Source organism: Pelodiscus sinensis, chromosome 2 (assembly GCF_049634645.1).
Source record: "Pelodiscus sinensis isolate JC-2024 chromosome 2, ASM4963464v1, whole genome shotgun sequence".
In the NCBI taxonomy this organism is placed as follows: Eukaryota; Metazoa; Chordata; order Testudines; family Trionychidae; genus Pelodiscus; species Pelodiscus sinensis.
In genome coordinates, this window is record NC_134712.1 from 130,805,796 (window position 1) to 130,821,904 (window position 16,109).

General features: G+C 44.5%; 1 protein-coding gene across 1 annotated transcript in view; it reads left to right on the top strand.

The window, feature by feature from the left end:
* The window catches only part of MARCHF11 (membrane associated ring-CH-type finger 11), a 55,291-nt gene that overhangs the window by 5,531 nt on the left and 33,651 nt on the right, over nt 1-16,109 (top strand). Inside the window, exon 3 of the mRNA XM_075921453.1 lies at nt 14,199-14,391. Coding sequence (XP_075777568.1) covers nt 14,199-14,391 — 193 coding nt within the window. The remainder of the gene's footprint in view (nt 1-14,198; nt 14,392-16,109) is intronic.

Sequence of the window (16,109 nt, forward strand, 5' to 3'; positions counted from 1 at the left end):
AAATATGGTACACCCACATCTTGAATAACGTGTACAGATCATAGAATCATAGAATCATAGAACTGGAAGAGACCTCAGAAGGTCATCAAGTCCAGCCCCCAGCTCTAGGCAGGACCAATCCCAACTAAATCAACCCAGAGATCACCTCAAAAAAGATATTTTAGCCTTGGAAAGGGTTCAGAAAAGGGCAACTAAAATGATTAGGGGGTTTGGAATGGGTCCCATAAGAAGAGAGGTTAAAACAACTGGGATTCTTCAGTTTAGAAAAGAGGAGACTGAGGGGGGATATGATAGAGGTATATAAAATCATGAGTGGTATGGAGAGGGCAAATAAAGAAAAGTTATTTATTAGTTCCCATAATAGAAGAACTAGAGGACACCAAATGAAGTTAATGGGTAGCAGGTTAAAACTAATAAAAGAAAGTTATTCTTCGCACAGCATGTAGTCAGCATGTGGAACTCCTTGCCAGAGGAGGCCGTGAAGGCTAGCACTATAACAGAGTTTAAAGAGAAGCTAGATAATTTCATGGAAATTAGGTCCATAAAAGGCTATTAGCCAGGGAATAGAAATGGTGTCCCTGGCCTCTGTTTGTCACAGACTGGAGAAGGATGGCAGGAGACAAATCGCTTGACCATGGTCTTCAATCCACCTTCTCTGGGACACCTGGTGCTGGCCACTGTTGGCAGACAGGCTACTGGGCTAGATGGACCTTTAGTCTGACCCAGTACGGCCATTCTTATGTTCTTATGTCATTGTTGAACCTCATCAGATTTCTTGTGGCCCAATCCTCCAATTTGTCTAAGGCTCTGGACTCTATCATGGAATTCATAGAATCATAGAACCATAGAGCTGGAAGAGACCTCAGAAGGACATCAAGTCCAGCCCCCTGCTCTAGGCAGGACCAATCCTAACTAAATCAACCCAGCCAGGGCTTGGTCAAGCCAAGACTTAAACACCTCTAGGGATGGAGACTACACTACTTCCCTAGGTAACCCATTCTAGTGCTTCACCACTCTCCTAGTGAAATAGTTTTTCCCAATATCCAACCTGGACCTCTCCCACCACAACTTGAGACCATTTCTCCTTGTTCTGCCATCTGTCACTACTGAGAACCACCTTCATCCAGCCTCTTTGGAACCTCCCTTCAGGAAGTTGAAGGCTGCTATCAAATCCCCCCTCACTCTTCGCTTCTGCAGACTAAAAAGACCCAACTCCCTCAGCCTCTCCTCATAGGTCATATGGTCCAGCCCCCTAATCATTTCGGTTGCCCTCCACTGGACCCTCTCCAATGCGTCCACATCCTTTTTGCAGTGGGGGGCCCAGAACTGGACACAATATTCCAGATGTGGCTTCACCAAAGCCGAGTAAAGGTGAATAAGGACATCTCTGGATCTGCCGGCAATACTCCTCTTAATGCAACCTAATATGCCTAATATGCCATTAGCCTTCTTGGCTACATGGCACACTGTTGACTCATATCCAGCTTCTCATTCACTGTAACCCCCAGGTCCTTTTCTGCAGAACTGCTACTTAGGTGGTTGGTCCCAAGCCTGTAACAATGCTTGGGATTCTTCCGTCCCAAGTGCAGAACTCTGCACTTGTCCTTGTTGAACTTCATTAGAATTCTTGTGGCCCAATCCTCCAATTTGTCTAAGTCACTCTGGACCCTCTATCTGCTGTCAAGCGTATCTACCTCTCTCTCTAGCTTAGTGTCACCTGCAAACTTCCTGAGGGTGCAATCCATCCCCTCATCCAGGTAATCAATAAAGATGTTGAATAAAACCGGTCCTAGAACCGAACTTTGGGGCACTCTGCTAGAAACTGACTGCCATCCTGACACCGAGCCATTGATTACTACCCGCTGGACCCGGCTTTCTAGCCAGCTTTTTATCCATCTTACCATCCATTCATCCAATCCATACTCCCTTAACTTGCTGGCAAGAATATTGTGGGAGACCGTATCAAAAACCTTGCTAATGTCAAGGTAGATCACATCCACTGACTTTCCCATGTCCACAGAGCCAGTTACCTCATCACCGAAGCTAATCAGATTGGTCAGGCATGACTTGCCCTTTGTGAATCCATGTGGACTATTCCCAATCACTTTCCCCTCTTCCAAGTGCTTCAAAATGGATTCTTTGAGGATCTCCTCCATGATTCTTCTGGGGCCTGAGGTAAGGCTGACTGGTCTGTAGTTCCCTGGATTATCCTTCTTACCTACATTTGCCTTTTTCCAATCATCCAGGATCTTTCCAAATCACCATGAGTTTTCAAAGATAATGGCCAAAGGTTCTGCAGTAACATTTGCCAACCCTCTCAGTACCCTAGGATGCATTAAATTTGGACCCACGGATTAGTGTATGTCTAGATTTTCTAAATAGTTCTTAACCTGTTCTTTCTCCACCAAGGGCTGTCCTCCTCCTTCCCATACTGCGTTGCCTAATGCAGTAGTCTGGGAGGTGACTTTGTCTGTGAAGACATAGGCAAAGAAAGTATTAAGTACTTCTGCTTTTCTCATATCTGTCACTAGGTTACCTCCCTCATTCAGTAAGGGCCCCACGCCCTTTCTGATGACCCTTTTATTGCTAACATGCCCGTAGAAACCTTTCTTGTTACCCTTCACATTCCTTGCTAGTTGCAATTCCAGTTGTGCTTTCACCTTCCTGATAACTCCCCTGCATTCTCAAGCAATATATTTATACCCCTCCCTAGTCATCTGTCCAAGATTCCACTTCTTGTAAGCTTCCTTTTTGTGTTTAAGCTCACCAAGGATTTCCCTGGTAAGCCAATCTGGTCACCTACTATATTTGCTTTTGGTACTGTGCATCGGGATGATTTCTTCCTGTGCCTTCAATAAGGTGTCTTTAAAATAAGTGGGAAGTCACCCACATCTACTTCCCCTAATATTTCCTCCCTGTTTGTGATCAGCTGGGGAAGCTGCACATTGCCTCTGTTCGGTTCGTTCAGCACTTGTATGAAGAAGTTACTCCCAACATTCCCCAAAAACTTCCTGGATTGTCTGTTTATTACTGTATTGGTCTCCCAAGAGATGTCAGGGTGATTAAAGTCCCTCATGAGAACCAGGGCCTGCAATCTGGAAGCTTCCCTCAGTTGTCTGAAGAAAGCTTCATCTTCCTCATCCACCTGATCAGGTGGTCTATAGCAGACACCAACCGCAACATCACCCCTGTTGCTTCCACCTCTAAACTTAACCCATAGACTCTCAACAGGCTTTTCTCCCTCTATATACTGGAGCTCCGAGCAATCATATTACTCTCTTACATACAGTGTAACTCCTCCTCTTTTTCTCCCCTGCCTGTTCTTATCTCAGGACTTTGGTCACTGTCCCCCAACGAACCTAGTTTAAAGCCCTCCTCACTAAGTTTGCAAGCCTGCCCGTGAAGATGCTCTTTCCTCTCTTGGGGTTAGGTGGATCCCATCTCTTCCTAACAATCCTCGTGCCCAGAACGAGGACCATGGTCAAAGAAACTAAAGCCCTCCAACACCAGCTGTGCAACCACGCATTTACTTCCATGATTCGACGATCAGTACCACAAGGGATGAGAACACCACTTGCACTTCAAATTCCTTGATCCTTCTTCCCAGAGCTACATAATCTGCAGTGACCCACTCAAGGTCATTCTTGGCTGTATCGTTCATTCCTAAGTGGAGAATCAGGAAGGGGTAGTGATCCAACAGTTTAATCAGTTTTGGAAGTCTCTCGGTAACATCCTGAATTCTAGCTCCTGGTAAGCAGCACACTTCTCGAGATTCCAAGTGCAGATGGCAGATGGATGACTCTGTCCCTCTTAGGAGGGAGTGCCTGACCATCACCACGCGTCTTCTTCTTTTAGGGGTGGTGGTCGTGGAACCCTCATCTCTAGGACTACGTATCCCATGCCTTCTGGTAAATGGTGTCTCCTTCTGATTTCTTCCCTGAGAGGTCCCTGCCAAAGTATTCTCTGCAAAGCCTGTGCAGTGAGCCTGAAAGCAGTTACTTACTTCTACAGGAATGAGGGATACCTGTGTTGGCCTTCTCCTAGAGGTTACATGCTGCCAGTTTTACTCCTTGTCCAGTACTGCCCTCACTGGCTCTTCAGCCTGCTGTACCTGCAAAATTAAATGCTGCCTTCTATCAAGGAAGTCTTCATCTTATCTGATGGAACATAGGGTTGATACTTGGGCCTCAAGTCCTCTAATTTTTTCTTCCAAAATGGCAACCATCTTGCACTTAGTGCAGGTGAAATCCCTTGTATATTCTGGGAGAAAGACAAACATGGCACATGTGGTGCAGGTAACAACAGCAGACCTATCACTTTCCATACTTGCCTTCCTTCTGAGAAGGAGTAACGGTATTTCGAATTAGAGAGCCTAATTCGAACTACCTACTCTGTGCCGCGTGTAGCCGCGGGCACGGAGTCCGCACTAAGAAGGATTTAAAAATGGCGGCGCCCAGCAAGATGCAAATGAAGCCTGGGATATTTAAATCCTGGGCTTCATTTGCAACTTTGAATGCCTGCATTAGCCACCCTAGTTCGAACTAGGGTGGCAGTGTAGACATACCCTAAGTTATTAACCTCTTCCCAAAATACAGTGCTTATCACAGATCTGTTTGGAATCCTAAAATATTTGTGACTAGAAGACTTAGTTGACATTGCCTAGGTCTTTGAGGACAGGGGCTGGGGTATAACATGGTGAGCACTCACCACCATGGCACCTCCTGCTGGTGCACCCTCTTCTGGCTGGTGTCTCACCTTCTGTTAATTGTTTTCTGTTAATGGCTCCACCACCTTGTTAGGACCTGCTCCCTTCCCAGACCATGGCACCCTTCCCTCTGGGTTCTCCCCTATAGAATTTGCATATCCTCTCATGGAATTTGCATATCCTTTTTCAGCACTTCTGCGTAGTCTAGATGAGCCCCGTGATATTAATGGAGGAAGTGTGGGGTCTGGGATGGAGGTTGGGTGAAGGAGGCAGTTGTGACTTAGGGGAGTGGACTGAGGAGCCCGAGCTTGGGCTGTGACCTAGGGCAGGGGATTGGAGAACAGGAGGGTTTATAGGGGTTTGATGTAGGGCAGGGAATTGGGGTGTAGGAGTTTGGGTTGTAATCTAGGGCAGGAGGGGATTGTGATCTGTGGCAGGAGATTGGGGTGCCAGATCTGGGAGGGGATAGGTGTTCAGGAGGGGGCAGAGGGTTTGGATATGTGGAGTAGGGGGGCATGAATGGAGGGCAGAGAGTTGGGGGAGGGGTTGGGGTACCAGAGGCAGGCTCTGGCCAGGAGACTTACTGGGTGACTCCTGGACAACAGCCCAGCATGTTTCTCAGGCAGTCATCATACCTGCCCTCCCCCTACACAGGCTGCAGGGCTATTTGTGTGTGAATAACTACGAGCCGGAAAGAAGGAGACATGGTGTTTTGTGTCTGCCTGTTATTCAAACAGGCAGCTCCCACTGTCTGCTTTTCTGAGCGGTGTGTGGGTGGGGCGAGGCAAGCAGGGAGCCTATCTGGGGCTCTCTGCTGTATCCGTGGGCTGGATCTGGTGGGTTGGCAGGCCGGATCCAGCCCACAGGCCATATTTTGCCCAGACTCAGTATAAAAAGATTGTAGCAGAACAGGAATAGCTCCAGAATTCTAGCTTGAAGAGAAGGAAGAAAGAAGGAGGAAGATTTAAGAATCTCATATAAACATCCTTCTCTCTTGACACATGTTGTCATGATAGGGCTGATAAAGTTTACCTAAGCAAACCTAGTAGTGCTCTTCATGAGAAATTTGTGGGACACAAAAGACAGGGTGCTCATTATTAACTTTAAGCACCCTTAGTTTTCATGTTTTATCAAAATTTAGATGCATCAAAGCAGGTATCTGCAGTTGACATAACTGTGCTTGCTTCTAGAGAAAGCTATATCCTATCATTTAAAATATTGAAGAAATTTGAATTTTAAAATACTTATGCTTGCCAACATATAAGCTATTCGGTCATTAAGGTATCACCTGTATTTTACATTCTCTTCATGAGAAGTCATACATATGGAACTTTGTGTCTGTTGCTATGCCTCTGAGAAAGTAGGTTTTCTGAATGTTTAATCATATTTTCCATTGGAATAAAAATATTAATTGTGTATTTTCAGAACCTTTGTTGAGCTCACAAAAATGTTGGGTTTTTTGCTTAAATAAGAATTTTACATGTGTAAAAGCAAGTTTCAAATCCAATATTGCATAATGAATATTATGGTTAACATGTATTTATTGGAACAATCTCAAACTGGCAATCAGAACAGGAAGAAAGCTTTTATGTCTTCCAATTGGTATCTGTTCAGCTTAGTCACAGTATTTAGAGGTGAACCACAAGTAGGCTTTATAAACTTTGCTCAGCTGTAGCAATCCATGGTCAATGCCCACATAGCCAGGCTAAGAGGGAGAGTTAACACATTTAAAAATAACATACTACTTCTTCTTAAATCCAGTAACATATCCACTTGCCTGCACCTTCTCTGATGTGACACATCAACATCCATTATGTTATAAGTTGTCAAAAAAGCTAGATAGGTTCATGGAGGTTAGGTCCATCAATGGCTATTAGCCAGGATGGGTAGGAACAGTGTCCCTACCCTGTGTTTCTCTGGAGGTGGGTGACAGGGGAATGATTATGTGAGGATTACCAGTTGTGTTCCCTCCCTCTGGGGCATCTGGTATTGGCCACTGTCAGTAGACAGGATACTGGGCTGGATGGACCATTAGTCTGACCCAGTATGGCTGTTATATTCTTATGTAAAATCTCGCTTGAGCATAGAGCTGACTATGGGCAAAAGGGGAGTCAAGTAGGTACTGCTTTTGTTGTACATTGCATTGTTTTGCAGATTTTAGGTATTCTAAATTATCCTTGAAATAAAATAATCATTAACACTTTGCAAAACTGCATGATATATGCAAAAAGACACTTGCTTAACCTCCATGGGATGGCTTTATATCTGGTGAGGTTTTACAGTAGTTCGGTCTTCCCCAGTTCAGAAACAATGGAATTATCATACTGGATTTGATTAGTGACTAACAGCTGGTGTTTCTGAGGAAGAACCTTGTAGAAGGCACTTGGAAAAGTACTGATGGGGGTGGGAGAAGGGTCAGTAATTTCATTTCTGACCTTCCAGTAGATAGAGCTAGTATCCATGCCTGTTATTTTTAAAGTACTTATAATCATAATTTTAGATGTTCTTGTCCAGGCCTGCTGTTGGGGGCGGGGGGGAGGAGGAGGATAGCAAAGCGAGTAATTGCCCTGGGGTCCAGAGATTCAAATAGGCCCCAAGCTCCTAGATGCTGCCACTGAGTTCTGGTCACTTTTGGATTGCTGCTGGAATGCTGAAGCAACACTCTGCCTGGCTCTGAGAGTTGGAGTGTGGGGGCGCAGTGGTCTGGGCAGTGCTAAGGGCTGACTGCCCTCAGTCCTTCTACTTCCACATGAGGCCCAGCTCTACAGGGGGCATGGAGCTAGGGATCCCCCCACCTTGTCCCAGGGCCCACCGCTGTTCTTATCATCCTTATAAAACCATGGTTTTTTTAATCCTGCTTAATTCTAGGCCTCAGTGATATTTTGTAACATTGAATGCCATAAGCTAGCTGTGTATTATATGAAGAAGCATTTCCTTTTTCAGTTTTCAATGTACTTTATTCAAGTTCATTAAATATCTTCTTACATATATGGTAGGAGATTGGAAAAATATCAATGCCTAATCTTCTTTCACCATACGCTTATTACCATAACTTCTCACTTGTTATTCTAGTGCAAGTAATCCTACTGTTTTTACTCTCTCTTCAATTGAGAATTTTTCCATGCCTCTAACATAATTGATATTTCCCATCCTTGAACCCCCTTTGAGATAGAATAACCAAAAATGAAGTTATTCCACATAAGTTAGTACCATTAATTTAGTGTAATATTTTTAGTATTACTCTTTATCCAATTCCTTATACGTCTTAACACTTGACTTTTTTGATCACTGCTACAGCCATGCATTTCATAAAATTATAGGGCTGGAAGAGACTTCAGGGGGTCATTGAATCCAACCACCAACAAAAAGCAGGACCAATCCCAACTAAATCAATTCAGCCAGTGTTTTATCAAACTGGGACTTAAAAACCTCTAGGGATGGAGATTCCACCGCCTCCCTAGGTAACCCATTCCAGTGGTTCACCACCCTCCTAGTAAAATAGTTTTTCCTAATACCCAACCTAGACCCCCCCACTACAACTTTGAGACCATTGCGCCTCCTTTTGTCATCTGTCATAAAAAATAACATTGTTTTCTCCCTGGGGGGAGAGCTTTCCTGGAAGAGCCCCCGGGGTGTGGCAAAGGGGAGAAGAAGGCTGCCTAGCAACATGATATTGCAAAATGACTTACAATGGTGCTCACCCCTTTTAAGTGGTTATAATTCATTTAGAAGCTAGTTATGTGTATAAGGGTATGTCTACACCACAGAGTTAATTCGAAATAACAGACGTTATTTCGAATTAACTTTAATAGATGTCTACACATACAAACCGCTATTTCAAAATAAATTTGAAATAGCGGAGCCCTTATTTTGAATTATGTAAACCTCATTCTACGAGGAATAACACCTAATTCGAACTAGCTAATTCAAAATAAGTGCTATGTAGACACTTATTTCAAATTAGGGGGCCTCCAGCCCTTCCCAGTTCCCCCTGGTGGACACTCTGGGCCAAACTAGGAAAACTCCTCTCCTCTCCCCCAGCCCGGGGGCCCTTGCCAGAGCCAGGCCTGCCAGCAATCTCTGCCCCTGACTCAGTGGCCCCAGGATGAGCCAGGCAGCCAGTGCAAGCCAGCTCTCCCCCGGCCAGTCCCCCAGGGGCCAGCCAGGGGCCATCGACAGCGCACACCCTCATGGACTAGTGTGGAGACCATGGACCACATTGAGGTTTGGGGGGAGGCCCCCAACGTCCATGATCTCCATACTAGCCGGAGGAACGCGGCCATTTACGGCCGCTTAGCGGCCACCATGGCCAGGAAAGGCCACAGGCGCACCCAAGTGCAGGTGCGCCTGAAGGTGAAAGAGCTGCGGTAGGCATATGCCAGGACCACCAGAGGCGGTGCCGCAGCAGCGTCTAACACCTGCCACCACTTCCCCACTCTCGACCGACTCCTGGGGGGCAGGGCTATCTGCGCCAGCCCGGGAGGCAGCGGGCTGGGACCGGAGGGCCCTCACCCGGGCACACCAGAGGGGCCACCGCCAGCTGTTCTGGCACCGAGTCGGCAGGGTCGTCCAGGAGGCCATACCAGGTAAGTGCCACCACTGTCCCCTACCCAGGGGGGAGGCGGAGAGGGACACCAGGGACCACGCGTGTCGGCCATGCCTCCCACAGATCACAATGCCACCTGTGCATGTGCGAACATGTGCCATGCCACCTTCGGGCAGGTTGCTCCAGCTACATGACACCCAGGGGCCGTGGCCCCATAGGCACATGCATGTATGAAGAGACCTGACACGCTCCCGACCCCGGGGCAGGACCCAGCAGGACGCTCTCCCTTCACACGCCCCCTCTACACAGAGGCAGGGGACATCTCCCCCCCCCCCCGACCCCAGCCACACTATACACAGCACAGGGTCATGGGTGCAGTCTTGGGGAAGCTCCCAGTCCCGGGGACAGCCAGACATCCTGACCATTGCCTCTGTGCAAGCACAGCAGCTCTGATGGTGCAGGGTACGGTCGCCCTCACGTTGGGTGGGGGGAGGGGAACTGGGCATCATCCACTGTGTCCCCAGGGAGAACTGACCACTTCTCTTCTTTCTCTACAGCTGCACCAGGTGCTCGTGCAGGGTGCATCACCCTGCCCGGGACATGCTCCTGCACCCATGGCCTTCTCTGGACCACCAGCACACGGCAGGAGTACAGGGACCAGCACTTGGGGGCCCTGCGAGCCCGGCACCACGCCATCCAGGCCTGGATGCTGGAAGACCTGCAGCTGCTCCGGGAGCAGCTTGCTGAGGACCAAACAATGAACGCAAACCTGCAGGCCCTGCTGCAGCACATGCTGGTCCTGCGCCTGCTGCCTCCCCAACTACTGTTCCTCCTCCCACTCTTGCCCCCCTTCCCACCTCTTCCTCCACAACCTCCACACCCTCCTCTTCAATGTCCACACCCCCCACATCAACCTCCGCACCCTGCTCTCCATCCCCCCGGGGAAGCCAAGGCCCCCTCCCTCGCTGTGCTGGGAGACGGTTGGCCTGGTGAGACCCCCCACCCCGAGTGCTGAGCTTCCCCTCCCCCTTCTTCCCCTTGTTTCCCCCTTCCAGCTCCCTCCTCCCAGTTTCCCCCCTTCCCTCGCTCTCTCCTGACCTCTCCCGCCTCCTTTCCCCTGTCTCCCCAGAGTTTCATTCCCCCACCCCAGTTGTGTTAAATAAAGACAGTTTATATTTTTGAAAATACGTGTCTTTTATTTGACATCAGGAAGGGGGGGCTAGGGAAGGGTAAGTGGAAGGACGAGAGGGAGGAATGGGGCACAAGCCCACAGTGGGGCAGACTGTTAGTGCTCCTCAGGGTGGAAGCTCCCCCGCAGACCCCCTGGACTTTGACATCCCCATGATGGTCCTCTCGGATGGCAGCCAGTGCAGCCAGGCCACTGGCAATGTGTCCATGAGACGCAGCAGAGTCCCATGGGGCAGGTCTGGTTCCATGTTGCAGAGTGCCGTGGTGTCCTGAGTGAGGGTAAGCAGAGCACTCCGAGACACAAATGCTTTGCTGTCCCTCAGCGAGGTAGACCAGCAAGCAGAGAAACCTGAGAACTGTCCAGGATGGGGGGTCGGATCCCCTTAAGCACAGACCTCGGATAGCCTGAGGCAGCAGCCCCACACACTAAGTCCAGCCCTGATGCTCTGCTATCACTGGTTCCAGCCAGCCTTATCTTCGATTCAGGGTCTACTCAATGTGGACACTCTATTTCAAATTAGAAAAATGCTATTTCGAATTAGTTTTTGTGTCTAGATGCGTTATTTCGAATTAGCTTATTTTGAATTAACTAATTTTAAATAAATTAATTCGAAATAGCGCTGTAGTGTAGACATACCCTGAGTAGATTAAGTTATTCTTTCCCAGGTGGATTATTTTGCATGTGTCAACATTGGAGTTCATCTTCCATTCATCTAGCTTGCTTAAGTCCCTCCAAGTTTATTTAGTCTTTTCCAGTCCTGAGGAAATACTTGCTGTCCCCTGAAAAATGTACCACTTTACTGCTCACCTCTAGATAATATATATATGGAATACCACTTAGCTTTGTATGAAATCTTGAGACGTACTATTATTAATCTTTTGCCAGGAAGAAAATTGACTGTTTATTCTAATCCTTCATTTTTGTCTTAGCCAATGTCTGATCCATGGAAGTATTTTTTTCTCTCACCTCAGAGATTTCATGTGAAATACTTTTCAAAGGCTTGTTGAAAGATCAAATATATGTCAACTGCTTCTCTTTTGTTCACTATTTTATTGACACATTTAAAGAATGGTAAGAGTGTGCCAGATATGGTAAGGTGTCCCTACAGAGCAAAAGACAGTGATAATGAAGCTCACTTTTACACTTGTTTCATACCAGATTAATTGCACTTACTTCAGAAATACCACTCCTGATTTAAAAAGCGATAACTCAGAAGAATCAGGGCCAGAATATTTCTTGGGGATTCAAGTTGTATGTCCTGAGTAAAGACCGAGAGTTTTACAACATGGTTTTGGTGTTTTGCTTCTTTTCTTCTGTCTATTCAGTACCTGTTGTGACAACTGAGAAACTTGTAAAAAAATTTCTGTGCATTCCTGTTTAAAGGACACTTGGAAAAGAACGGATAGTTCCATCAATGGCTGTTTGTCAAGATGGTTAGAGATGTAACCCCATGTTCACTGCAACACTAAACCTTTGATTGCCAAAAGCTGAAAGGGGAAGACAGGGATGGATCACTCCAACTGCCCTGTTTAGCACACTCTCTCTGAAGGCTAGGTATGGGCCATTGTCATGACACGGTTAGATGAGTCATTCAGCTGAGACGATATAGCAACTCTTGTACAGGTTGGACCGCCCTGGTCTGGCACCCTCAGGACCTGATTGGTCCCGGATGAAGGATTTTTCTAGACCAGGGGACATTATTTTAGGCCCCCTACCACTCTCCCTGCCCCATGGGCTTCCTAGCTTCCCCTGCAGCTCAGCTGAGCCATGTGCCAACTCCTGGCAACTCCCCAGTGCAGCTAATCTGTGCACCAGCTCTTGGCAACCCCCCTCACCACAGCCCAGCTGAGCCACTTGCTGGCTCCCTGCCCATCCTTCTCCCCTGCAGCCCAGATGAGCTGTGCACCAGCTCCTGCCCCCCTTCACAGCCCAATTTAGCTGAGTGCTCACTCCTAGCTGCCCCTCCACTGTGCAACTGAGCCATACATTGACTCCCGGGGCTCCCTCGCAGTCCACCTAAGCTGCCCACTGACTCCTGCCCCCATCTCCCTGCATTGCACCAGGAATTTCTGATCCTAGAACATCCATGGTCATGCTGGACCACAGATGTTGCCAGACCAGAGAATCTCAGATTTTAGAGATGTAACCTGTATACATATACATATACAATGGGGCTGTGCCCCCTGCTTGCTACACTCACCAACCCCCCTCTCTGGGGGTAGGCAGCCCTGGTTCTCCCCTGGACACTAGAGAAGGCCAGGCTGAGGCATGGCAGCCCTGGCCTGCCCCAGCTCTCCTGCCTGTAGATAATGGGACTTGCTCTCTCTTTACTCCGCCTTTCTTTGGCATGCTAAGAGTATGGCAACCAGATCAGATCCTACAGATATATCTAATTTGTGAATTAGCAGGGATTAGACCTGAGCTGGAATGCTGAGCATTTTAGCAGTATTAGGACTTTCGGTGATATTGCGCATGTCCACTGGCAGAAATTCTGGCATCTCGGGAACTAAGACCTGTCCAAGGATTTGTATCTCATCCTTACATTTCTGCTTTCAACATCAAAGAGTAGATAAATAAGTACCAGACATCCTGGAAATGAAGATGGCCAATTATCAAATGATGTTGGTAAATTACCACTTGTTTATAAAAAGCAGTTGTTTCCCCTTTCCCAGTTATGAATGTCATTCTTAATCCAAATGGGAACCCTTGACGAAGTCCCTCAGTAATTCAGGAGGAGGATTAGAGTCCTGTAATATTTGTCCCAAACCAAACATTTGCATTTCCTCTTCCTTCCAAAGTTAAAACCTTTAATGATGATATCAAAGAAAACTTAAAACATGTAATTCATTTTCTTTTAAACATAACAAAAAGAAAAATGAAAGACAAGTTCATATGACCATACCTTTATTTACAAAGGAACCTTAAACTTGCCAAAATTGTACTGGGAAGGTTTTTCTGTTTATCAATTTATGACTAATTTTTTCTAAATATGTTTGAAAAATTATATTTATTCTGAACAATTATGTGACTCACAAAAATAATTTTTATTACATTTGAGAGTGTTGTTTTGATTTCTAATATTTAGCAAAAACACAATTATTCTGGTTCTGACTCACTTTGGTAAATGTGAAGAGAAGAACAGAAATGTTGGTTACTGATAGCGTTATAGAATAGAAAATTGTTAAAAGCACTCTATGGCTGTAGCTGAGAAGTATGAAATGGTTTTTCAATTGAATACATAACCCTAATAAGATCCAAATATAGTTCTACAGATTTTAAATACTGGTAAATTGTATTGTATATGTACAGTACCTTAGTTGAAGGAAACTTACTTTGATTTCTATTCTGTATAAAACTAATATGAAACTACAAAGTCTTTTGTTGGTCTTTTTCATGAGGTTTTGATATTGTCCTTCCCATAGTGTCTTGATGGTACTTGTGACATAAATGCAAAAGGCAAGCTGGATTTTCTGAGGTTGAATATTTTTGTCCTATGTATTCATAGTAGGATCGAAATAAATGTAAATCTTCTAAAGTACATTTCTAGATGATGATACGGATTACATTAAAATAAACCTTAACATAACCAGTTTCTATACTACTAGTCTCTTTCCTGCATAAACTGTGGTGTCAAGAATATTAGCAATGTTGATTTATATGAATATGTAAATGATTTCTAGTTTCAGGAGAAAACAGGAGTTGAATGTAAAGTTTGCAAAAATAACATTTTATCTTACACTACTTTGTTTCTCTTCTAGTGGCAAAGCATTACTATAACACTGGTTGAGAAAGTGCAGATGATTGCTGTAATCCTAGGATCTCTGTTCTTAGTAGCAAGTGTGACTTGGCTTCTCTGGTCAGCCTTCAGCCCCTATGCAGTATGGCAAAGAAAGGACATCCTTTTTCAAATCTGCTATGGAATGTATGGTTTTATGGATCTAGTGTGCATAGGTAAGCTCAAAATATTAAACAGCACAGACTATGATTTAAAAGTATAACTATGGATCAAACTTTCTCTGCTTCTGTATTCTTAGCTAGCATATTAAACAAACACTTGACTTTCATAAAAGTAGAGACACCATGAGACGGGAACCAAACACAAATGTAGCCCTCAGACTGTTCAAATCACTTTCCCTAAATGTTAAATTCCTGGAGTCACAATCAATTTTGCCTACTTTGACATTTAAAGGGGAGGATCAATTGGTGAAATTATAACAAAGATTTGATGAAAGGGACTAATGTTCTCTCAAATCTTTCTGTTCTCCCAAATCTTTCTTTGTTGCTAATCAGAGCTAGATATTTCCATCAAGGATAGAACAGGTCCTGGCAGATTTTCTTTTAGAACTACGTATCTAGGACTACACTGAACAGAGTTCTGTAAATCACAATCTTAGAAAGAAAGTATACCTAATAGGGTGCACTCCTATTGTGAAATGAAAAAACTCATTCAAGAGTTCTGCTGATATCCTAAACAGACCAAAAACACTGTATAAGTGCTAAGCATTTTAATGTATTATACTTTGAAAGCAGAGCTCAACTGGTATATGATTCCATCACTTTAAAGGGTAAGATGTAACTTTCTGAAAGCTTTTGGGTTTTGTGTGCATACATGTTTGTACTTCCTTTAATTAATTGATCCCAAAATGTTTAAATAAAATCTTTTAAATAGTTAATAAAGCAACTATGAGCTGAATGTGAAAGAAGTTTATACTCAAATAAAAATAGGGATTTTAGTCTCTCTAAGAGCAAGACAGGCATAATAATTTGAACTCAAATATTTATATTAATAACATGATGAAAAGTATAATGCTTTTAATTTTAAAAGTCTCAGGTGTTTTGCAAGTATTGCTGTTAACTCAGTTTTATATATCGGGAAACTCAGGGAAAGGGTGGTGACTTGTGCCCATAGTAAGATAATGACAAAGTGAGGGGGAGAACTTAGAATTCCAGATTCTCAGTGTTCTGCTCTGCATGAGAACACAGTGCCTCCTATTATACTATGTACACGTTATCATACATTTCTGTTGATAACATAGTTATTTGAAACTAGTTGTATTAATTGAATTTATTCATTGGTTTTATTTGTAACAGAAATCAAACTCTAATCAGTTCAAAATATATTGCTTAGTATCTATAGACAGTTAAAAATACATTAGGGTATGCATCTATAGAGCTAAATGTATCAATGGAATAGTATCGTGGATGTACTAATGAGAAAATTCAATTCTAAGAAAGGATTGCTAAGAGTTATAAAATAGTCACCGGAATGTCCAATATGAATTTTCATATCTAGATTTAAAACAATGCACAGTAGTGATACAGTACTTGGGAATCTGCCAGTGGTCTTGGATATCTAAATATATGCATATAATTACAGTCTTATAATTAATACTAATACATTCATTAAAATCTCTATATACATTTTTCTAACTATAGTTTCCTTACTTGAACATTGACTTTTAATTAATGGTAACAATCTTACTACAGTCAAAGCTCGGGTACCCAGCTTATTGGGGGAATGGAGGGTTTTGTTGAATTGAGTGATCTGATTATCTGAGAGCTATAATTTACCGATGGAATACAAATTTTCAAAGAATTAGAATACAATACAATGCATGAAATATACAATAGTGTACACATACTCACCAATCCATTAGTAGCAGTGCACT